Source organism: Lagenorhynchus albirostris, chromosome 17, assembly GCF_949774975.1.
Source record: "Lagenorhynchus albirostris chromosome 17, mLagAlb1.1, whole genome shotgun sequence".
NCBI classification, from domain to species: domain Eukaryota; kingdom Metazoa; phylum Chordata; class Mammalia; order Artiodactyla; family Delphinidae; genus Lagenorhynchus; species Lagenorhynchus albirostris.
This window is the reverse complement of record NC_083111.1, coordinates 78,711,759-78,734,685: the sequence shown is the minus strand read 5'-3', so window position 1 is coordinate 78,734,685 and position 22,927 is coordinate 78,711,759. Positions and strand designations below refer to the sequence as shown.

General features: G+C 52.4%; 1 protein-coding gene across 6 annotated transcripts in view; it reads left to right on the top strand.

Annotated features, from left to right (window-relative positions):
* The window catches only part of TRAPPC9 (trafficking protein particle complex subunit 9), a 526,641-nt gene that overhangs the window by 412,037 nt on the left and 91,677 nt on the right, over positions 1 to 22,927 (top strand). For all 6 annotated transcript variants that reach the window (XM_060127570.1, XM_060127568.1, XM_060127569.1 and 3 more), the window contains one exon: positions 7,764 to 7,854. In XM_060127570.1, coding sequence (XP_059983553.1) covers positions 7,764 to 7,854 — 91 coding nt within the window. The remainder of the gene's footprint in view (positions 1 to 7,763; positions 7,855 to 22,927) is intronic.

The following is a 22,927-nucleotide window of genomic DNA, read 5'->3' as shown; positions in this document are numbered from 1 at the left end:
CCAAAAAAGATGTTTTAAAAAAAACAAAAAACTGTATGACCTAACCTTAAAAAAAAAAAAAGAAGAAGTAAATAAGTAAATTTTGGAAATTAAGTAACTCACCTGAGATGGTGCTGGGAGCTGGAGAGCCAGGATCCCAGAACGCGTGTTATTTTCCTGTTGACTGAAGTCAACCTGAAGTGAGGCCTCACCCTCGTGGTGCCGTCACGGCCCCTGACCCTAGGGTGTGTCAGTACCAGGGGACACGCTTCCTGCTGGAAGACCCGGCGCTGCTCAGGCGACCCGGCCTCAGGTGAGGCTTCTCCTGGACAAGGGACGCTGGGCCAGACCTCCCCCACGACTGTCCCCTGGCGTCCTCACCTCCACCTCTGCTGGGGCCTGCCTGAAAGGGGCTGGGTTGGCAGTTCTGACAATCACCCAGAGCGTCTGGTTTGGGGACGTATGGAAGCTGACCATATCTGTTTTCACTTTCCACGGTAATTCAGAGACGGAGGAACAAGCATCAGCATTGAAGCAGGTGCGGGTCGTCCTTTATGGTTGGCCTCACGTGTTCCATCTTCCACGGAGCCCTCTCTGCCCCCTCTGCCATCTGGCCCTGGCTGGAACTGCCCCTCCTCTGGGGTCCTGCAATTCTCAGTGCTTAACTCTCGTTTGGAATACTGCTTACAGAGCACAGGAAAGTTTGTTTTCTTCCCAGGACTGTCTCCCTTGCCAGGCTGTGCTGTTCTTGAGGTCAGGTGGTGTCAGCAGCTATTTCCTGATGACCTGCGATGTGCTGCGGTTTGCGCCCAGCGCCGGGGACACTGCGGTGAGCAAGATGGGGTGTGGACTCTGCCCGATGGGGCCCGAGCGCGTGCTCTCTTCCCTGCCCCGGTGCTGCCTGGAATCCTTCCATGTAGCTACTGGAACCTTTTGGTGACTCAGTGGTTTCCATTTGATTGACGCAGCCGATGGTCACCAGCTTGGTTGCACTACGCTGAGTGCTGTGATGAACGTAGGAAGGGAGTTTGCAACCAGCAAGATTCGTCTGAGTGGAAGCCCGTCTCCATTTCCAGGGGGCAGCCCTGCGCAGGCTGTCTGCGGTGGAAACAGATGCGGGAGACGCTAGGAGCAAGCTTGTTGTCAGCGCCCCTTCTCGCTTTCCTCGTTTTTGTTGCAAATCTCTCTTCAGAGAGCATTTCAGGGTTTGCTGAGATGCTTGCTGACCTGTTAGAATCCAACCCCATATAGGTTTCCCGACAAGGACTGGGTGCCCAGCTCAGCTGATCCCCACGAAGCTGGCGGCCTGGACCATCTGGGCTGAGTCTCTGCCAGGTGGTCTGGTCTGGTAAGCACGCGTCTCCCGCCTTCTGTCTGGAGATCGTTTGTAACCATCTGGCTGCTTTGAGGGTGAGGCAGAGGCTCAAGGACCCCAGTGGTACAGTGGGCCTTAGGTGCCGAAGAATCAGCAGCCCGGAGTGGGGGCTGGAATGTCTTCGGGGGACACAGAGGGCACAGAGTCCTTAATAACTGGGAAGGGGAGTGTGGCCGTTCTCTTGAGAGCACGGCTGCGCCCCCGAGGGGCTGCCTTCCCAGGGCTGACCCGGGCCGTGCCGCTGATGGTGCCGTGTTTGCCCTCACAGACACCAGTGGCCCTCTATAAATTCCAGAAGCGCAGCAGCGGCTGTGACGTCTGTCATCAGTCTGTACTTGGGGTCAACCCTGTAAGACTCTAGGCACGACGTCCTCAGTTTGGTTGGTCACCACCAGGACAGGCCACCTGGCATACGGCCACACCTGGCTTCTCAGCTTCCGAGACCGCATCCCCGCCAGTGAGGAGAATTTGCCGATAGCCAAGCCCTCCTCCCTTTAGAGACTGAGGCAGAGCGTTCGCTGTTTGCACCGGATTGCCTGAGATGGCCTCTCAGCCTCTCTAACTGGCTGCTGGCTAACTCTCACAGATGCTTCTGATGGAGCTCCGTCTTCTCATTCCCTGAGAGAAGTTAAGTATTTTTAGATAAGACTCCTTTAAAACAGTGCACTAGGTTTTTCTGATAGTCATGTTAGGAGAGAGAGTTCTATCTAAATGAATTTTAATACAAGTAGCTCCCTTTATCGGTACAGCTGATTCCTTGATCATCTTCAGTAACGTGCAGGGTTGCATCTTGTATTTGTCTTTAGGGAGTGAGTGTTTATAGCTGTGGATAATCACTTGGTTAGGCCTTTAATCCTCATAGTGGGGAAGCCATGCCAGCCCAAGAGAAGCGTTGCTCCCGACCCTCGATGTAAAGTTGCCCTGGCCCTTTAGCCTTCAGGGGACGGAGGGAGTGAGGTGGGAGGGACACATATTTGATTCTTGACTCCCCCGAACCCAAATATGTATACCTTGAAGTTACTCTGAATGGAATCAGGGTTTGGCTCACAGAGCGTAGATTTCAGGTTTCGCCGGCTCACGAGAGTGGGGAAGGACTTTCCCTAGCGTGCAAAGCAAAGTTCCCAATCTGTGTGTGTGTGTGTGTGTGTGTGTGTGTGTGTGTGTGTGTGTGTGTGTGTGTGTGTGTGTGTGTGAGAGAGAGAGAGAGAGAGCGCGCACATGCACACGAGTCAACGTGCGGTGTGTTCATGTGGTTGGGTGCACGCTGGGCTTTTACACATTCTGTGTACTTCCGGCATGACAATTATTGTGAGCATGTGTATCTTATATAATAGAATCATAAAATTACAGAGCTTAAGTAACAGCTAACACCTTATGGCACTTACTAGATGCCAGCACTGTTCTGAGCAATTTACCTAGATTTACTCCGTTTTTACAAAAACCCTGTGAAGTAGTTTTTATCCACAGTCCACAGATGAGAAACCTGAGGTCCTGTGAGTTCACCTAACTTGTTCCAGGTCACCCAGCTAGTAAGTGGCAGAGCTTGGGTTCTCATCCAGCTGCCTGGCTTCAGAGTCTGTGCTCTTATTAGCTCTGTGTTGGGCAAAAGAGCAGAAGAGCATCTGGTCTCTGCCAGGGCCTTCAAGTTACCCCCATTTTTCAGATGAAGCCAAAGAGACGTCGCGTTCCTCGGGCACGCTGCTGATTGGCACACCTGCCCCACAGGGCTGTCTCCATGTTGCCTGCCCTCCATCCTCTGACTCGACTGTTCTCCCCCCGCAAGACCTGCAGCCCCGAACCGCGTGCAGACTCTCCCTGGCAGTTCGTGGCGCTGTCCAGGGAGCTGAGCCCAGACACTGGCGGCCCTGCTGGGATGAGAACAGCCCAGCATCAGCATTCTCAAAGTTCATGCAGCAAATCGGAGGACAGAGCCATGGGAAAGAGGCTCATTAATCACCTAAAGCAGCCTTTCCATTAGCGTGATTTCTGGTTGTGACAATCTGCTAATTGATTTGAGCTGAAGTGGGGCTGGGCTAAGTCCCTGCGCCCGGGGTTATCACTCCAGAGCTGGCACGGGGGGCGCAGACAACCCACCTTCCTGGCGGGGGTGGTGCCAAGGTGCAGGCCTGCTCCCCAACGAGCTCCGCACTCCGGAACGCTCACCTGGGGGCCCGTTTAGAAACATCTGCATCAGCAGCTCTCACGGGCTGGGTCTCAGTAGACCGCTGATAACAACCGGGTGTTCAGAGCACGGCGCTGCACTCTCCTGTGAGAGGACCCAGGCCTGCCACCCGCCAGGCTGCATGTTCCCCAAGGGAAGAGCTGACTGAACAGTCATTTCTTCCAGAGCATCAGGCTGGGTCCTGGTAAACTTCAGTCCCATACACACAGGCAGGATCTCAAAAACTGCTCCGTGGTTTTAAATGGTCCTTTGATTGCAGTGCATGACTGAATATTTCACCGCTAACGGGCTAGCAGAAAATGAAAGGGAAGGTATTTTATTAACTTTCTGCATTTTCCTAGCATCTGGCGTTGTTTTTAAGATTTGGAAGCAAATATCCATGGTTCCCAAGACTCGTAGAAGATTAACTGAGACAATGTGCAGGAAAACATTTGTAAACAAAAAAGCTCCGCACAAATATTGATTAATTAAATGTAATTAACAACGATGGGTGACTAATAATACTACGGTATCATCCTTGCACAATAGGCTGGGCTTCTTAAAAGTAGGAAGGATCTCACCTGGTGGGTCTTCTCGTCCCCAGTAGCTACCACAGCCCACGCTGTAGGTATTGATACCCTGATGTGAATCCAGGCCCACCCCCTGGCAGGGAGGAGCTCTGCACCTGGAGCTGAAGGGCTAAATTGGATCCTCCCTTCCTGGCTGTGTGGCTTAACATCCCCGAAGGGGTTTCCTCAACCCGAGGTTGCTGTGAGCACTGTGTGAGATGCCCCTTAGGCAAGTAGGTGCTCAGTGAGAAGCCCTGAGCATTGATGGAGCACCTCCTGTGTGCCAGGCGCAGTGCCACTGACCAGGGGCACCGTCCCTTACTCTCCTGGGTTTGGAGCCACAAGCAGCCCTCTGAAGTCTGTCTTACTGGTTTGCAAAAATGAGCGGCCAAGCAGTCGTGACGGCAGAGCCGGCCGCTCATCAGCCCGGCAGGTTTGAGCCGGGGATGGCAGTGAGCAAGGGCCAGCCCGCACTGCGAGGCTCGCCACCTCTGAGAGGCGTGAGTGAAGTGCGGTGGCTCCAGGGAGCTCAGCCGTGGCTCTGAGGCAGGAAGTGGCAGGCGCAGGGGGCGCTGTGAGAGGGATGCGTGGCTCCTTGCGGGGAGCCAGAAGCTGCCTGTGGGAGGCTCCAGAGGCAGAACGAATGTGAGTTGGATGCACTGAGCTGGGCACTTGAGTTTTCTTACGTTCCAGGCGCACAGGGGTTGTTGATGATCATTACTTGAGGGTGTGGCTAGGAGACTTGCAAAGCCTGGTTGGCACCCACAGTGGTCTACATTCCCCCTGCTGCAGTGTCACCACCCCTGCCCTCCTAAGGGACAGGAGTATATCTTGGGGGCAAGAACCCATCGGCTGACCTGGAAACTTAATTGCTGCGTCCCAGGTGACTAGGAAGGGCTTGAAGCTGGGGGAGACAGGTATTTCAGCACCACGGAGAGCTCCCCGTGGGCCTCCCTCAGGGCTGGAGGAAAGGGGCTGGCCACCACGCGCCATGCTGGGAGCGGGCGGTGGCTCTGCCCCTGACAGTGCTGGGGTCCTGGCCAGGCCCCGGCCCTGTGCACAGAGGATCCTCGTTTGTCCAGTGGGGATCACGGGTCCTGGCTTCCAGGTTTATTGTGAGGAATCGATACTGTGTTCATAGTAAAGTGTCTGAAAGTGTGGGCTGCAGTGTGGGCTCCAGGGTCAGACGGCCTCAATCCTGCCACTTCCTAGCCGTGTCTGCTTTCTTGTTATCCCCATGGGCCTGAGTTTTAAAAATCTCTGCAATGGAAATAACAGTCCCTATTTTAAACCCACCACATACTCAATTTGAAAATAGTATTAAATTGAGAAGATACATGTTAAACACTTAGCACACAGCCTCTCTCATGAGACTCGCTTTGGAAATACTCCTTCTAGCAGAAATAATGATAGGAATTATTGTCCTCCTCATCATTCTCTGTTGACCTCTTGCCCCCAACGCCAGAGTCCATGTGTTTAGGAAAGAGGAGCCGCTGCCATGTCCACTGTCCTCACTATAACATTGTAACCTGGGCTCTAAAAGTGGCTGATAGAGCATCTGCATAGCTGACTGGTCAGCCAGGGTTGCATTCCTGTGTCCAGGCTCAGACACAAGACTGCTCTGGTGGCTCGTGGGGCTGAAGGGGAGGGGATGTGCGTGCAGGTAATTAGCTTTACTAGCTCAGCTGTATAATTTTATGGCTCATGTCCGAATACGGAAATATGCTATTGGAATGGTTTCCAAAGCCCCAGTGCCATTTGGCAACTTTGAAGTTACTCACATCCTAACTTGCTCTTCTCACTAATCATTTCAAAGGCTCCTCATCCTGGCCACGTTTGTTAGGCACTCTTTCTGTTCTTCAAGCACCAGGGTGCAATCAGCCTCAAAAGCCTGGCATGATTTTTTTTTTTTTAACAAGAGGGAGTAATATGCCATATTCTGAAGTCTTAATTTCATACAAGTGAAAATAACCCCCAGAGAGAGTCAGGAAAGAAAACAGAAAGAAACACACACACATGTGGCCCCTGCACCACTCACCTGGGATGTTGGCTCATGCCAGCATTCATTTAGTCACCAGCCAGTGTTCATGGAGCGGCCGCGACGATCCAGACACTGTTCCAGGCCCCAGAATGAGGGCTCTGCCCTCGCCCAGCGGACAGGCGAGTGATGAAGCCAGACGATGGAAGACACACACATCTAGTGAGGGCTGCCGAGGGGATGCCGGGAGCCTTCGGAGCAGAGACAGTTCAGAGAGGCCTTCCTGGAGGAAGTGAGGTCTGCGGTAAGGGTTAAAGTATGAGTACAGTGAGGAGGGGGAAGAGGGCAGGGAAAAGCATTTCCAGGCAGAGCACAGAAGGTGGAGGGTATGGAGTTCTGAGAGAGCACGCTGTGTTTTGGAAGAATTGAAACAGGGCCAAGGCAGCCAAAGTAGGACCCGGGGCTGGAGAGGCAGGTGGGCAGTGCTCCTGAGCGTCCTGGACGCCAGCAGCTTGGCCTGTGCCCTGCCTGAGGCCCGTTGCCGCGTGCGGCCAGCTGGCTCTCCTGAGCAGCCCTCTTGTCTGAACAGCTCTCCGCGGATGCTCGGCTGGGCTGTCTGAGGGCTGGGTGTCCCTCTCTGGCAGGAGGGACCCGGGAGCTCTGGTCTGCATTCCCTCGGGGCCTCAGCACCCCTCGCTCCCTACCCCAGCCCATTCCACTCTGCCTGTGTGGCTTTATCCCGACCCGGCTGTCCTCAGGCTGGGCAAGTGCAATGGTCTGTTCCTATATTGTCATCTTCGTTGGAATGTGAGCCTCTCAAGTTCAAGGTTCACGTCCAGTCATTTCAGTGTCCTCAGTGCTTCTCGCCGTGCCTGTCTTGTTTCAGACACACTCTGTGTTTGTTGAATGCAATTAACTTGCTAACGAAAGAAAGTAATGGGATTTTCCCCCACTTCCTCAGTCACTAGAGAATGTCAGGAATGACGTTCTTCCCTTTTGATTGCAACCTAAGTACTGGGGCTTTAATGTATGTAGGTAAAGGGAGAGAGGTTTATAGATCTCTCTCTGAGGACCACACTGGCTGTTTAACATTAGCACCTTGGAGACGTCTGTTTTCTGCATTTCTAAACCTAATTTCTTCATCCACCGATACTTGCTGAGAGGCCATATGACTTCCTCGATTATGAACTCTTGTGAGTCCGTTTGTAATAATATGTGTAATTACATCAAGATGTATAACAGGGCAGACGTGAAACTGGCATGAAACCGACACGTGTAGAGAGACGCACTTGGTTGTATTGGTCAGCCACAGTTTGCATCCTTTTAAGGAAAAACAACCTTCCCTCTTTATTTCCCCCAGCAAGAATAGCTGTTGGATTGAAATTATCCCAGCGGATTTCCCTTCTTCACATAACAGCTCAATTTACCAGATCTGGGGGAGGGGAGGGGGAGGGGGGAGAGGCCCTTGCCACATTTACCTGTTTCCCACACACTCAGGTGATATCTTGTGGTTGGTTAGACCATCCCTGGAGAGCAGGGGGACGGTCACCTGCCGTGGGAGGTTTCCCGTCTGGGAGTCTGGGAGTCTGTGGTCACCTGCCGTGGGAGGTTTCCCGTCTGGGAGTCTGTGGAGAAACTTCTAGAACTTCTCCCCCTGGCCCGGGAGTCGGAGGCAGCGGAGTTTTCCTTAACGCGGCTCACCCCTCTCTGAAGCGCACAGGTGAGGCGAGTGTGGAAGGACTCCTGAGCCAGCTGGTCCTGGAGCATCTGCAGCTGGCCCCTCTCCTGTGGGGTGAGTACCGCTCGTCACCTCGGGGGCACGCGCTCCTTTTCTCAGAATGCGCAGGCTCGCGCTTGGCAGTGTGTGCGGACGTCACAGAGAGCCGTGGGGGGGAGGGAAGCTCACCGCCGGGCCGGCCTCTGCGTGTCTACCGAGCTCTGCCCGGGCACAGCCTCGTGAACGGGCTCGCTGCCCTCTGAGCACAGGTGTGGCAGTGACGTGGAGGGGCCCTCGGGGTCCATTCGCTGCGGAGTCTGCCGTCCTCCGTGGGGGCACTTGGTGTCCGCATGGGCGTGTCTTCTGCAGATGTTTCTGCATCTCTCGTGATGAGGGTGGTGCGCGGGAGCGAGGCTGCGGTTAGCTCGTCTCTCCCGGACTAGCTCGGACAGTTTGTTTGGTAAACACCCTAACTCAGCCTGGCGCTCAGCCCGTGAGCGATCGCCCTGAGGTGGCACTTCGAAAAAGGCATTTGAACGTTCGCTGCCCGTTGCACCTGGAACTCTCACCCCAGTCTCTGCCTTCCTAAATAGCGGCGAAACAATGTTGTTGAGAAACAAACTAAATGTAGAATTTTTGTTGAAGTGGGAGTCTTTATTATCCTCTGGAAATGATTCCATCATGTATTCTATGTTGGGTCAGATGCAAACAATCTTGTACGTGTACCTTCTTCTCTTTACCCCAGAAACCATTGTAAATTAGTATCTGGTATTTCATCTGCTTAATTAATTAGCTTGGCCTCCCCCTTTGGCATGCTAGAGACACAGGAAAATTATCCCAGGGGTCTGAAGAGAACAGGCCTTCCTCCTGGCGTTCCTGCACTTCCCCTTCAGTTTGTGAGAGCCCCTCGCGCTGCCCGGGAGCCGCCCACTCTGCTGGCCTCCCTACTCCCGCCCGTGAAGGTTGTCGGGAGTCCTGTGAGGGGCGCTGACACGGCAGCCGTGAGTGGACTGTGTGCTGCACCGGGGGCTCCTTCCGTGGAAGCCGCCGCCTCGCTGGTCCAGCCCGAGTGGAAGGAGGCGGGCGGTGTTTCTGCGGAATGTGTCACTGCTTGCACCTCTGGGGGTGTCCCTCGCTTTCCTAGTTTGGAATGTCTTGTCTCTTGATGACCCGGGCTCAGCCAGCTACTGCCACCGTTACGTGGCAGCTGAGGAGGATCAGACTCCCAGCCCCAACCAGCCCGAGGAAACACAGTGACACAAAACTTGCATTAAGGCATCATGTCAGTCAGAAGAAATTCCCCAAGGCCTCAGCAGTCTGGGAGTGAGCCCTGGAGGGTCTGACTCATTCCAGAGATTGGGGGTGGGGAGGGTACATTGGGAGAGGTCAGAGGCCCTTGCTGGATTTGCACTGGTCTCCTTGCAGGTGTTTTCCTTGTCGTGTGTCACATGCATACCAGTGTGTTGGCAAATAATGCAGGTATTAAAAGATTTTATCCTGGAGAAGATGCATGACGTTTTAAACAATAATACCAGGACCTGAAAGGCGTTTCTGCCAGGAGGTCTCACTGGCAGTGTCCGCGGTGCCAGGCAGCTCGGGGCTGCGCTTTTGGGCTCCCAGCAGCATCCCCGGCAGCCCAGTTCCTGTCCTTGAGGCATCCACGGTCTCCAGAAACAGTGCGTAGTATTTTCCTGTTCAGAGTGTCATGATTAATTTAACTATTACCATATCTGGCTGCTTCCAAGGAACATCCTTAGGTAGACTTTCCTGACTTAGATCAGTTTCCTAGCTTTAGAGTTATCAAGTCAAAAGACGTGCACGTATTTAAGGCTCTTGAGCTGTTCTGTCAAGTGACTGTGTGACTCTTGGTCATTGATCATGACATGGGCATTGTGGGAGTCTGGGTTTCTTGGGTGACTTTCTCACCCTCTTGTGAACGCAGTTCCAGGGTAGTGGCCCGTGAGGGAAGGCGGTGAGTTTCGTCTGCTTCCCTCCTGCCCCAGGCTGGCCTCCCCGGCCCACCGTGCGTGGGGTGGGGTCTTCATCCCTGGCCTCAGCACACGTCACCTCCCACCCTCACTGTCCCCTCTGCAGTGGAGCCGACATCTTGGAGCCACCAGCTCCTCACCCCATAACTTGGGCTGTCCTCCTGGTTCTTCAAAGGCAGCTTTCCACACCCTGGACTCTTGACCTTTCCACTAGCTCACTTCATGAAAGCAATATATTCTCACTGTAGAAAGCCAGGGGGAAATCAGAAAAGTTGGATAGAGAAAAATTACCCTTTTCCCACATCCGTCCCCCCCAGAACAGTCTCTACTTCATTTCATTTGTGTGCATTTCTAAGTCTTTTTCCTGTCCCCCAACTTAAATTTTGTTCATAGAGATGATCATACTGTAGTGCTTCTGTGTCCTTTTTTATACTTGACAAAACATAAGTATTTCCCATGTTATAGACATGTCTTAACACATGCTGTTTAAGTCCTCACCGTAATTTCATCAAATGGATACAAGATAACTTAGTACCTGCTCTGGTGTTTGGCTGTTTCTGTTTTTTGGAGGTGTTTGTTGTTACGTAAGTTACTTGCATTGGCTGTACGTAGAGCTTTCTCTGTGTTTTGGGGTCATTCCCTCAGCAAGGATACCCTGAAATTGTTAATACTCTAGGGGGTGGCGGCAGAGAGCACAGCCGTCAGGTTTGCTGCGTGATGGTGATTGCATCACGTGCCACGGGCAGACCTGTGAATGGCACAAACCCACCACGGGTCTCAGTCCTGTCTGCTGCTTCCTCATGGGGCAACTTCTGTGGACGAGTCAGCAAGTTCTCTGGGCCTAGGTTTCTTATTTGTAAACTGGAGATGCTGAGGGCCCCAAATCCTGGGCGAAGGTTTGAAGAGATGCCTGTGACCTTGCGAGAGCGCGTTCCTTCCCTCTCAGCGGGGATGTGGGCCTGGGGCGGTGGGGACCACCAGGACTGATGCTGTGTGGTGGTCGAGGAGGAAAGGAAGCTAGATTCTGGGGTGGATCCAGGACTGCATGCGTTCTTTCTGCGGAGCATCCCAAGGCAAGGCAGGACCGGACAGGACAGAGCCACGGCAGGGCTGGGGAGGGGCCTGGGACGGGACCCCGAGTCGGCTGCCTCCTGTCTCTGTCCATCCGGGAGCAAAACTGCGAGCTGGGGAGGCTGCACCTCCGGGTGGGAAGACGAGGCTGGGAGGGTGGCAGAGCCCAGTGGGCTTCCTGACGGCCTGCTTCGAGGTCCAGTTCCAGTCGTTTCCATGGATACTGGGTGGTGGTGACTAATGGGCTAAGCCGTTTCCCATGATGATTTGATCGTCCCACGGCTGTGCCCCTTCTCCCTTCTTCAGCTGACAGCTGAAGCTTTCTCTTCATAGCTTCGTGGTGCCTGGTCTGTCCTGTCCTTCATCCACAGCCAGTGAATACCAGTCAGGTGTTGGCTCCATCTTGGAGGGGATGCTTTCAGTGCACAGCCTCCAGATCATCACCGAGCAAACCCCCAGGTCCAGGGCCGAGCTGTGATGTGTGGGCAGCACTTGTAGGCACGAGGGTAACGCCTGTCAGGGAAGCAGCGGCCGCGTGATGCCTTGTGTGAGGTCACCCACTGCCCACCCTCACATTTGGGGAGCACGACGCCAAGCTCTCCGTGTGGTTCGTCCGAGCCGCACAAGTCTTGAGGTCATGATTACTGTCCCCCTTTTACAAATTAGGAAACAGACTCATGGGGTTTTTGTTGCTTCAAGTTATGTGGAATACGTAGGTTCTTGGATTGATGGATTTGTCCATCTGCACCAGACACTGTCCCAGGTGCTGGGGACACAGAGGTAAGTTAGACTTGATCCCAGCCTTCCAGACACTCCTGGTCCGATGCAGGCAGGGGGCCCAGGTCGGTCAGCAGACATCCCCATGTAGCCTGGTGCGCTTGCCAGGTGGAAGCTTGGCGGGTGTCCTGGATGTGGAGGCCAGAGGCAGCCCTGGACCCCGACACTGACCACCTGGTCAGTCTCAAAGGAGCCAGCACTGTGCTTGGGATGAGACACACAGCCCGCGGCACCAACGGCGCTCACGGGCCTCCCTGGGGACAGAACCACCTGGAAGGCGCTATGGGTTCATCCCGTCTGCACGTTGCTCCGCTACCTCAGTGGCCCCTTGTGCACCCCGCCAGCTCCGTTCTGGAGTCTGGATCCCGGCGCGCCAGGCAGCCAGACTGTCCTGTGCCTGTGGTCGGGCTGCATCCCGCCCTCCTGGGACTCTGCGGGGAGACGCGGCCCAAGTGCGGCAAAGTGTCATTTCATCAAACTGGGTGACATGGAGGCCTTGGTCGGGGAGACGGTTCGTTTGTTTCTAGCGTGAGATTCGTGAGGACCGATGGCAATACTTGTATCTTGGATGCGTGTGGCGCAGGCCTCCCTGGCAGGTGAGCTGCCCGTGGGCACCCGCCTCCTTCCCAGGGAGCTTAGCAATGGCGCTGGGCTGTGGATTTCTCCCCCACAGGCTACGTCTCCAGACAGCTGCTCCCGGGCCAGGGTTAGCACTCAGGCCCACGGACCAGGCTGGGTCTGCTGGGCCAGGTGAATCGGGTGGTTTTGGTGAGTCACAGGGGCTGGTCAGCCTGGTCTGAGGACCCCGCCCTGAGGCCCAGCTGTGGTGAATGGCCATCTGGTCTGAGGCCCAGCTGGCCTGGCAATGGGTGCAGGGAAGCCAAGGGGCTGAGTCACTGTCCCTTTGGCACCTTTGCCAAATATATATATGTGTATGTAAATTGATTTAAAAAAAAAGGAAAAATAATTTATACAGGATATAAAAAAGGAAGGAAAAAAGCTGAAAACAAAAAGCCCATCTAAAATGTATGGACACCAAGGGGGGAAAACGCGGCGGGGTGGATGCTGGTGTGCTGAATTGGGAGATTGGGATTGACGTGTATACACTGATGTGTATAAGATGGAGGACTAATAAGAACCTGCTGTATAAACAAACAAGCAAACAAAACAACTAATACTAAACTTTCTTTGGGTTATTTGTATGGAAATATGTTAATATAAATGTTTCAGACATTACATGAAATTTCTAAATATCTTATATGTTCTGGTATAATGTTATAAGTCATAATTCTAGTTATTACTTTAAAATGTGTATCTCAGAAATAACTAAAAACAAAAACAAAACAACAACAACACAAAAACCCATACAAAGAAAAAGCCCCAGGCCATGATCCCCCGCCAGGGAATGACCCTGTGGGACCAGCCAGTCCCCTCCTGCCCTTTCGTTGGGGGGTGGCAGCCCTGCCCTGGGCCCCTCCGTGCCAGGCCTGTTCTGTGAGCTGCCTTCCCCCTCCTCGCAGCCACTGAAGGCAGGCACCGCTGTCTGTCTGGAGCCCCGAGAGCCTCGGCTGTGCTGGGCCCTCCGGCGCCCCAGAGCCTGTTCCTGCCCTTCTGCAGCACCTCTCCTCTCTCCTCTCCCCTCCCACCACCCGCTCGACCCTGCCCCCCATTCTTCTATTTGGTCCCAAGCATTCTAGTTTTAAAAGCACTTTTGGGAGCCTGCTTTATTGTGATAATCTTTCCCAAAAGAATAGCTGCATTTGGGGAGCACTTACTGCATGCAGCGTGTCCAGTAACTCTGTCAGCTCGTTTATTCTTCATAACTACCTGCTGGAATAAGCATTATTCTATGTTTTATGGAAGAAACTGCTGAGTGAAAAGATTCCATGACTGGTCCCCCAAACTGCTATTCCTGCTCCCAATCTGCTTCCTGCGACCTGGGGTCCTCCCTGCAGCCCAAGTGACCCTCCCAAACGTGACCCCGATGATGTCACTCTTAAACACTTGAAACAATTCCTTGGCTCCCATTATCACTGAGGATGGACGGGAGTGTCCTTAATGAGGTTTAGAAGTCCCTCCCCGACCAGCACGCCTGCCCCTCCAGCCTCCGTCCCCCGTCTCTCTGGGCTCTCCCAGCGCCATCCTCCCCGAGGTGTGCACCCTGGGCTCCCTCCGCTGCTCTCCCTTCTGCCAGGAAGTTGCCCTCTCTTCCAGGCCTGTTTCCATGTGCCCCGTGATTTCTCCTGGTCCTGTCTTTCCTTCTTCGGTCCTCCTGGGAAGCCTTGCTTGCTGCCCACACCTCCATGCTGTCACATCCCACCACCGAGCTGCACGTCCTCCTTTGTGTCCCCTCCTCAAGTTCTCGTGGCCTGTAGATGGTGTCCGCCACTCCCAGTGAGCACCCTGGGAACAGACCGCATTGACCGCACCCGCCGGGTCTCGATGTTTGCTGACCGCGTGGAAGAATCGGTGGATGAAGGCCATCCTCCTCACAGGGTCAAGGCCGTCCAAGTCCTAGTCCTTAGACGTCCTCCTTCCACATGACTTAAATGCACATGACTTCCGTGGTGACGTGCCCAGGTACACTTAGGCAATCCCTTCTGGCTGGCTATTAATGGTTTCCAGTTTTTCCATTCATAAGACTAAGGTGGACATTCTTGGCATCTGCCCTTCTGCCCCCGGGTCAGTCCCGGAGGGCCAGTGTCCAGGGCAGGGTTACTGGTGCTTTGTGAAGGTGTTGCACGCTTGTGGCCAGCTTGGCCTCCAGGGCGGCCATACTGATCCACGCTCCCCCTGGCAAGGAGAAAACGAATTCACCACGGGTCACCCTGGATCCTCTGTGACGCAGCAGCCAGGAGGGCCAGCTCCACCCCAGGCGTGAGGGGCCAGGCTGAGTGAGGCCCAGCCCTGCCCTTGTCCTACCCCCGTGCCAGGAACCCAGGCAGCCTGAGTTGGAGTTTGCTTCTGGGGCCCAAGAGTCAGAACAGGGGTTCTGATCCTGGGCCAGAGGGTATGTCTCTCTGAGCCAGGTCCCTGGAGAAAGCTCAAGGACAAAGGACAGCATGTAAACCAGGTGGATTGAGTTTCCCTCAGTCCCCAGCTCCTCCACCTGAAATCACTGTGCTGGACCCTTCAGCGCTCTGCTTAGACATCCTCCCGTCCCGGCAGGAAGCCTTCGCCTCTCGAGTTCCCACCCCACGTTGTCTTTGCCTGTTCACTTGTCTGTCTTGCTCCCGAGACTGGGAGTTCCGTGTGGGCAGGTTAAAGGAAGTGCTCAGTAAGCTTCCTGCATCCGATTGAGAGGGACTTGGCCTGGGGGGAGCAGGTGCACATACCAGACCTGCAGCCTCTGGCCTCGGGGACAGGGGTCGTGGGCGCCCAGGGAGGCCCACGCCTGCGACTGCCTCGGGGCCCCTTTCCTCGGAGGGAAGGTGACAGGTGGACCTGGAAGCAGTGGCGTGAGGGTGCTGTGGAGAAGGGGGTCCTGCCCAGCCTGGGAGCTGGCCGATTCCCACCAGCTCTGCTGTGGGTGTTCATTGTTACTCTGGGCCTCCAGTAAAGGCCATGGGAGATGCTTCGTCCTCCTCTTTCTACAAAGGGGGCCGAGAGGCTTTCCATGATGGGAAGGACTACTGCCCCAAAATGGATCCTCTGTGTGGCATGCGGTCAGTGTTTGTGTGATTTGCTTATTTTGTGAAGATAAAACGTGCACAAACTGTGTATTTTCCTCCTTGGGTACCACAGGAGAGCTTCCTGCCACTTTCCCTTCTTACGTAATGACATAGGCTGGGTTCAGCCCCATTCCGTGTTGCACGCAGAGCTGGTACAGTCTTCTCAACCACAGCGTAAGATGTATCGTAATTTATTTATCTGTATCTTTTGATGGGCCCTTAGTAATCTTTTGCTATTATAAATGTGGTTGCAGCAAATACCCTTGTAAGTATGCCCGTCCTCCCAGGAGTGAGTCAAGCTGGAAGATACTTATTTAAATTTAACAATCTCTTTAAAAACAAACAAACAAACAAAAACTTTGTTTTTGTACCATACTCAGACTTTCCCCATTTAGAGTACATTTAAAAAAAATTCTCTTAATGCTTTCATGGGCTCGGCTGTTTTAACATTTAAATCTTTTATTTATCTGGAATTTATTAAGGTGTGAAGAGTGAGGCATGGATCCACCTTTTCTTTTTCCAGAAAGCTATCTAGTTATCCCCAAATCACTTAATAAATGATCTATCTTCACTAATAAGCAATACCATTTTCTCATATGTTTAGGAAAATCTTGGGATTCTCTTCCATTAATCTATCCATGGGCCAGTATCACCCTTGTAAGTATATTATGGGTTTACAATATATTTTAATATTTGCTTGGGTAATCCTCTTCAATGTCGTTTTCTTACATTCATTCGTTTGTTTATTTAAATATTGTGGTCAAAGCACATAATACAAATTTGCCATCTTAACCATTTTTAAGTGTACAGTTCAGTAGTGGTAAGTGTATTTGTAGTATTATGCCAAAGATCTGTAGAATTTTTTTATCTTGTAAAATCAGCCCTATGCCCATTACACATCTTTCATATTTATTTGTATGACTTCAGAAAGAGCTTGTATAGCTCTTTTTTTTAAAAAAGAAAACTTATATAGGTATTTAACTGCCTCTTTAACGGAGGGTTTTTCCCCTGTTTTTGCTTCCTCTTTTATATAAGTTTGCTTCCTCTTCTTTTTCTTGTTTAAGTGAGCTAACACATGATCTACTTTCTTCATTAATTCTATCTCCCTTCTCTTTTCTTATTCCGTGATTCTTCTATCATTATTAATTTCTCCTTTCTGCCTTATTTGGGCTTATTATATTATTTTTTCCCTCACTTACTGGGTTGGGCATTTAATTCATTCATTTGGATTGTCCTATTATTGGTATAGTTTTATGGGACTATGAATTTTCCTATGATTACTGCTTTAACCACATTCTGGCATTTACATTTTTCATGTTTGATATTTTTAGGCATTCTGCGATTCTAGTTTGTTTCATCTTTATCCTAAGAGTTGTTTAAAACATAGTTTTTTGCTTTTTTGTTTGTTCTCATTTTGTTATGACTTTCTAATGTAACAGCAGTGGAATCACTTTAGTACTATTCTCACCACTTAGAATTTACTGAGATTTCTTTGTGGTTAGTTTCTGTTTTTTGGGTTTTTTTTTCTTTATGACTACTCCATGGACATTTAAAAGGAAGGTGTATTCCTTGTTTTAAGTGTGTTGAGTTGAAATGTATCACTTAGCTATACCTTATTAATTTGCTTAGGTTTTTTAAGATCCTTACTTATTTGATCTACCCATGGACTTTGAGAAGTGAATTACAATTACTGCTAACATGGGTCCTCTTCACCCTGATGGACTTCTGTCCATCGATGTGATACTGTCTGTCCTGTAATACATGCAGTGTGAAGGCTGATGGTCTTTGGTGCATAGATGTCATAATTATTCTCACTTTGTTGTGCCTTTTACCATGTAAAGTGCCTTTCTGTGGCTCCTCTAATGTCCTTTGCCCTTATTTCAATCTGGTCTGATACTGTAGCTCTCATCCCTCCTTTCTTTTGGTTTGGCTGATGTACCTTTGCCTCTTGTTTTGTTTTAAACATTTGAGAATTTTTTTTTCCCCCTATGTGGTTCTCTTAGATGAAGCATAGAGTTGAGTTTTGTTTGTGATCTAACTTCATTGTCTTTTTCATTAATAAGTGGGTTTAGACCAGTTACATTCCTTGATATGGCACATATGTTTGGTCTTATTTCTGTCATGTATTCTGTTATGCTTTTTATCTTGACTTTTGTGATCTGTGTCATCTCGGTTTTATTTTGTGTGATGATTTTATTTTTTCTTCCTTTTCCTTTCTAAGCTCTCTCCTGCTTCTCTTGTCTGACCTCCCCATCCCCACATCACCTTCTAAGGCCTTACCTGCTTTAGTTTTCTTCACAATTCTTCTTATTCTCTGAAAGTTCATTACATATACAGGTTTTTTTCTTATTTGTCTCTCCACCCCTGCTAGAGTGTAAGCTCCACAGAGAAAGAATCTGCTCTTCCCTGTATTCTCAGAACCTGGAACTGTTACCGGAACATTTTAGTGACAGTTGAATACATATTTGTGGAAGGAATTAATAACGTAACCTTCACAGTCTGTCTCTGAAGTAGGTAGTGTTATTCTTGTGCTTTAGGGGAGGGAAATGCAAAGCGTATGCAGGGTTATTCAGCCTGTGAGTGGCAGAGTGAAGACTAGCGCATGGTCACTATGATTCGAAAATCCACGTTTTCCCCATTATTGTGCCTCCCAGAATCATATAATGAGCTAGTGGCCTACAGCTGGATTGGAAGCCTGGGTCTGCTGACTTCTAACCAGAAATTCCACAGTACCATAGTCTTTTAGAAGTAAAGATAAGCAAAAGGAAAGAAAGAAGGAAGTTATCGTGTTATTACTCACAGACTTGCAGGAAAGTTGCACGTATAGTGGTTAGAATTTTTTCTGAGCCATTTTAGAGTCACTGCACCATCGTCCCAAATTCTGTGTATTTCCTACAAACAAGGACAATCTCTTACTTAACCACAACACAGCCATCAAAATCAGGAAATTAGCGTCCGTTCTACCATCCAGTACTGAGACCCATTCAAGTTTTGCCAGTCATCCCAATAGTGTCCTTGGTTCCTAAAGGATCTAGACGTGGTTCAGAACCACTGTTGCCTTCAGTTGTTTCATGTCTCTGGTCTCAGTCGATCTGCAACAATTCCTCAGTCTCTCTTTGACTTTTTTTACCTTGGTGCTTCCAGATGTTACCAACCAGCCATTGGTGGAATGCCCCTCAATTTGGGGCATTTGGGTGATGTGTCCTCATGATTAGATTCAGTACCTGTGTCTCTGTCAGTAGTCACAGAGGCAGTGCTGTGTCCTTCTTGCACCTGTCAGGTGGCTCGTGAGTTCTGTTTGTTCCACTACCAGTGGTGTCCACCTCGATCACTTGACAAGGTGGTGTCTGCCAGCCTTCTCTGCGATCAGGTTTCTTTGTTTCTCTTGGTAATCACTAAGTATTCTGTGGGAAGGTGCTTTGAAACTTTGTAAATACCGATTCCTCCTTAAACTTTCCTTTGTTCGTTTACTCTGAGTGGATTCGTCATTTCCTCTTTTGCTCAGTGGGTTAAAGTATGTGACTGTCGTTATTTATTTTGATGCACAGTGGGAGCTCTTTCAGGCTGACTTCTGTGTCTCTCGACACGTCTCCGTCGTTCCCTGGACACTTCCTTGCTTTCTGGTGCTAGGTATCCCAGATTCATCATGAACTACAGCTGTGACAGCATCCATTTTCCCCAAGAAGTCTTGGTTCCCTTTAGTGAAGATCATTATTTAGAAACCAAGATGCAGATGTGAGAATGGTCATTCCTACTGGGGTGGGGGGGCGTTGCTACTCCCTAGCCTCAGAGAACACAGCCAGGGAATATACATGTACATATAACTATAAATACACACACGCACGCTCAGCGTCTCTTTCTATGCGTATTGACAGCTACCAGTTCTCTCTGCTACCTCTAATTCCAGTCCAACATGGCAAAGTTCCTTCAGGTTTTGTCCCCTTTCCTCAGTTGTACCTCACTTCCTTGGCATTGGGAGATTGGCTTTTGTTATCTCTAATGTAATTACCAATTTGTCAATCCCCCCACTGTAACCAGTCTTCCATCTCTGCCCCAACCCTCCCCCACTCTCAGCATGTCAACCTCTCACACTGCATGGGGCGGATCCCACATGGGGTGGCTCTGCTGTGCAGATGCCCTTTGCCCTCTCCCTGGTCCCCATGCCCCCCTGTCCCCACTCCCTTTCTGGTCTCCCATACCCCCCTGCCCCAACCCCTCCCTCATCCCCCTGGTCCCCCAGGTCCCCCCTGCCCCCACCCCGTGGCTTCGGAACTGAATTTTCCAGGAGGGGTGCCCGACATGAGGCCCTGCCTTTGCCCGTGGCACTCCCTTCCCCGCTGTCTCTTCACACCCTTTCCTGGCTGGTTCCCTGTTCTTACTCTCTGGGCCCCGTTCTCCCCTCTGTCCTCCATCCCCATGCTGGCTCTTTCCGATTCCCCTATGAGGATCTGTGCCTGTCTCTCATGCTCCATGAACTCACGGGGACGAGGTCCAAGTTAACGTCCATCTCCCTGTCTCCAGGGCCTGTTCCTTATGTGACCCAGAGGAGGCACAAGGCAAACGCTTGTTGAGTGACTGGTAAATACTAAGCCTTCAGCAAACGTCTGTTCTGTGAATGAATGAATGAATGAATGAGAAACAGTCTGTTTCCCGAAGGAGTTCACGGGCTTGTTGGGGAGAAAGGGTGTGTTCCTACTGGACAAAGATAGATGGGCCAGAAGACTTCCACTGGGGAAAACATCTCTGTCCGTTCGTAAAGGTGCCTCTGGCTCTGGGTTCTGAGAGAAGCTTCTCAAACCTCCTCGTCATCCGCAGCACTGAGGAGCCTTAATCGTGACGATGCTCCTGTCCTCGGGCTGGGCCTGCTTGAGTTCTCTCCTAATCACAGTGGAAAGTGAAATTGGGAGCTTCTAGACGGCTGGTTTGAACGGGTGCTAATTAGTGCAGATGTAGGTCAAGTGCAGGTCTCTGCGAGCTTCTTAGTCCCAGAGTTTCACGTGAGCTTCCAGGCGGAGCTCACACGCGTTTCCTGCAGCGCTTACTCCGTCGCTCCTGGACCTGTTGACGATCGGCGTCCTAGGATGCTGGTACCCACGGGCCCTCCGCTGGCTCGTGTAATGACAGGCACTTCACTGCAGTTGAACAACTGCTGACATAAAGCACTTTGTCCCAGCGTGTGGGACAGCCCCGGTGCGAAAGTGACCCACCTCAATCCAGGCTGCAGGGGTGGGTTCTGCTGGACTGGGTGGTCCCAGGCCCTTTCTGTTTGCTGAGATTTCACCTCTAGGGTCAGGAAAAGAGCATCAGGGATCTTTCTGGTGCTGTGGGAAGACCCACTGTGTGAGCCTGGAGGCGCTCAGAGCTCTGCAGGGCTTGCCCACAGCACGCCCTCTGCCATCTGCCCTACAAACACTGCCTGCCTTGCCCGCCCCCGCCTCCCGGGGCCCCGGAGCAGGTGGAGGACCCTCACCTCACAGAGCCGGAGACGGGGCTCTGCAGAGACAGCAGTGAGTCTCCCGGCCAGAAAGTCACAGAGCTGGTGCTTGAATCGACCACAGGACTCAGCTTCTGTCACACTGTTGTAGGTGTTTTCCGTCTCTTAAGTAAGAAAGTGATTTCAAGGTATGCAACATGCTAAAAACAAGGGGTGGAGGTTTCAGTCTTTCTCTGGTTTTCCCATTGTTTCTTTGCAAGATAAAAACTTTAACCCCAGGGCTTCCGTCTCGCAGGAAATTTGCTCTCTGGATGCTACGCCCTTCTCAAACATAAGTTGTGCTTAGAGAGAAGAGTCGTGGAATGGGGGTCTGGATGTGCCTCAGCTGGGACTCACGGTGCTGGTGAATGGGGTCTCTTGTTTTTCTTGACGCCTCGTCCAGGGACAGACAGCACAGCAAAGAGCCTCGGGTACCAGCTGGGGAAACGGCTCCTTGGGCGAGCCAGCCCCTGGGGCTTCCGGCCGGGAAGCCCACTCAGGAGGAGGATGCGTCTTCTGACTGAGTCTGCAGCCAGGCGAGCCGTCGGGAGCACGGCTAGCGGAGGCCGTTAGACAGGACCTTGCTGAGCCCCTGGCGTCCGCTGCTCTGTTAATCGGAGCCGAGGCAGCTCAGCGCTCTGGCTGGTGAAGGCCGTCTACCTGATAGTTCACGTCACTGCTGGGCGGGGTGGCCGTGGCTGCCGCAGGCTCCCCCCGGACTCGGGCCCAGGCTGGCTGGGGGCAGCAGCTCCCCCACATCCCAGCCCCGTCTCTCACCATCTGCCGCCCATGGCAGAGGCCTCCCTGCTGGACTGCCACCGCCACCGCCCCTCCTCCTTCCCCTCCAACCACCGCGTTCTGGCTGCGGGCCAAAGATGTCCTAATAGCAGTGGCCCTTCCCTGTCCCAGCTCATCCTGCCGGCCTGTGTCACCCGGGACAAAGCCGGGACACCAGCATCTGAGGTGCAGACTCCTCCCTCCACTCACCCCGCGGCTTCCTCACGTCGCGCAGGGTGCCTCGCAGGCCGCTCCCCATCCGGGTGGGGGGGCGCTGTGGGAGTCCCCAGGGGGTCACGTCCACTCCCGTGGTGGCCCATCTAAGCAGCCTTGCCTGCCTTTCCTCCGCTTTTCCTCCAAGGCTCAGGTTCCCTTGTGGAACTGTCCCCATACTGCCCGGCCACGTCATCTTTCCCCTGCACTGGCTACCCTTGGCACAAACACAGCGAGTGCCGGCCCGTGTGCGTGTGCTGTGCTCCTGTGTATGTTGGCCATGCCAGCGCTGTGCCCTTGGGCTGGTGGTGCCTTATATTCTTCTTAAAGTACCCTCTGTCTCGCCATCTGGGATAGAAGCTCTTTGAGTACAGATACAGGATCAGCTTTTCTTATTTCCCCTGATTCATTTGAGAAGATGCTGGAGTTTTCAGTTTACAAAGTGCTTGCATGTCCGTGTTGCATCAGAGCCTTGGGAAGGCCCTGCTGGGGTCATAGCGTCACTGTCCCTGCTCTACAGAGGAGAGCCCTGGGGCACACAGCCAGGCTAAGTGACTTGCCCAAGGTCTTCCGCCCAGGACATCAAATCCAGGCCTCTGACTCCCTCTGCTGTGCTCATCGACTCCCTGCAGCTCCTCCCCTGAGACCTTGTACCTGGGCATCAGGCCTGGTGACAGCAGTGCATCTTCTGCAGGGAGGGAGTAAGGGCACCTGCCGAGATCTGGACTTGGGGGGTGGGGGACGCCCAGTTCCACCAGAGAAGAGCCAGTGAGTGGTCAGCGTGCTTGGGCCGTCTTCACGCTGAGCCGGGAGGCGGGGGGAGCCAGGGAGGAGACCCGCGGTTCCAGCTCACTCGCCTCCACCTCCCTGTGGACTTGGGAGGCAGCTGCCCTGGGCTGGAGTTCCAGCTTCGTGACCCTAGTGACTCTCTTGACCTGAGGCCTGGGCGGTGGCTGTGAGGGCCCGCAGCCAACCCATAACAACGTCAGCCCGCCGTTCTCCCTTGGCTCCACAAGGCAACTTTTAGGGAACTAAGGCCTGTGCCCGGTGCAGACAGGGGGCTGTGTGTGGCCTGCTGGGGCTGTGCCCGGACGGATGGGTGACCTGGGTGGCGTTTCGACCCCCCTTGGCAGGCGGTGCTGTCCCCAGGGCCTCCGATGCCTGAATCCTGGCGGGGA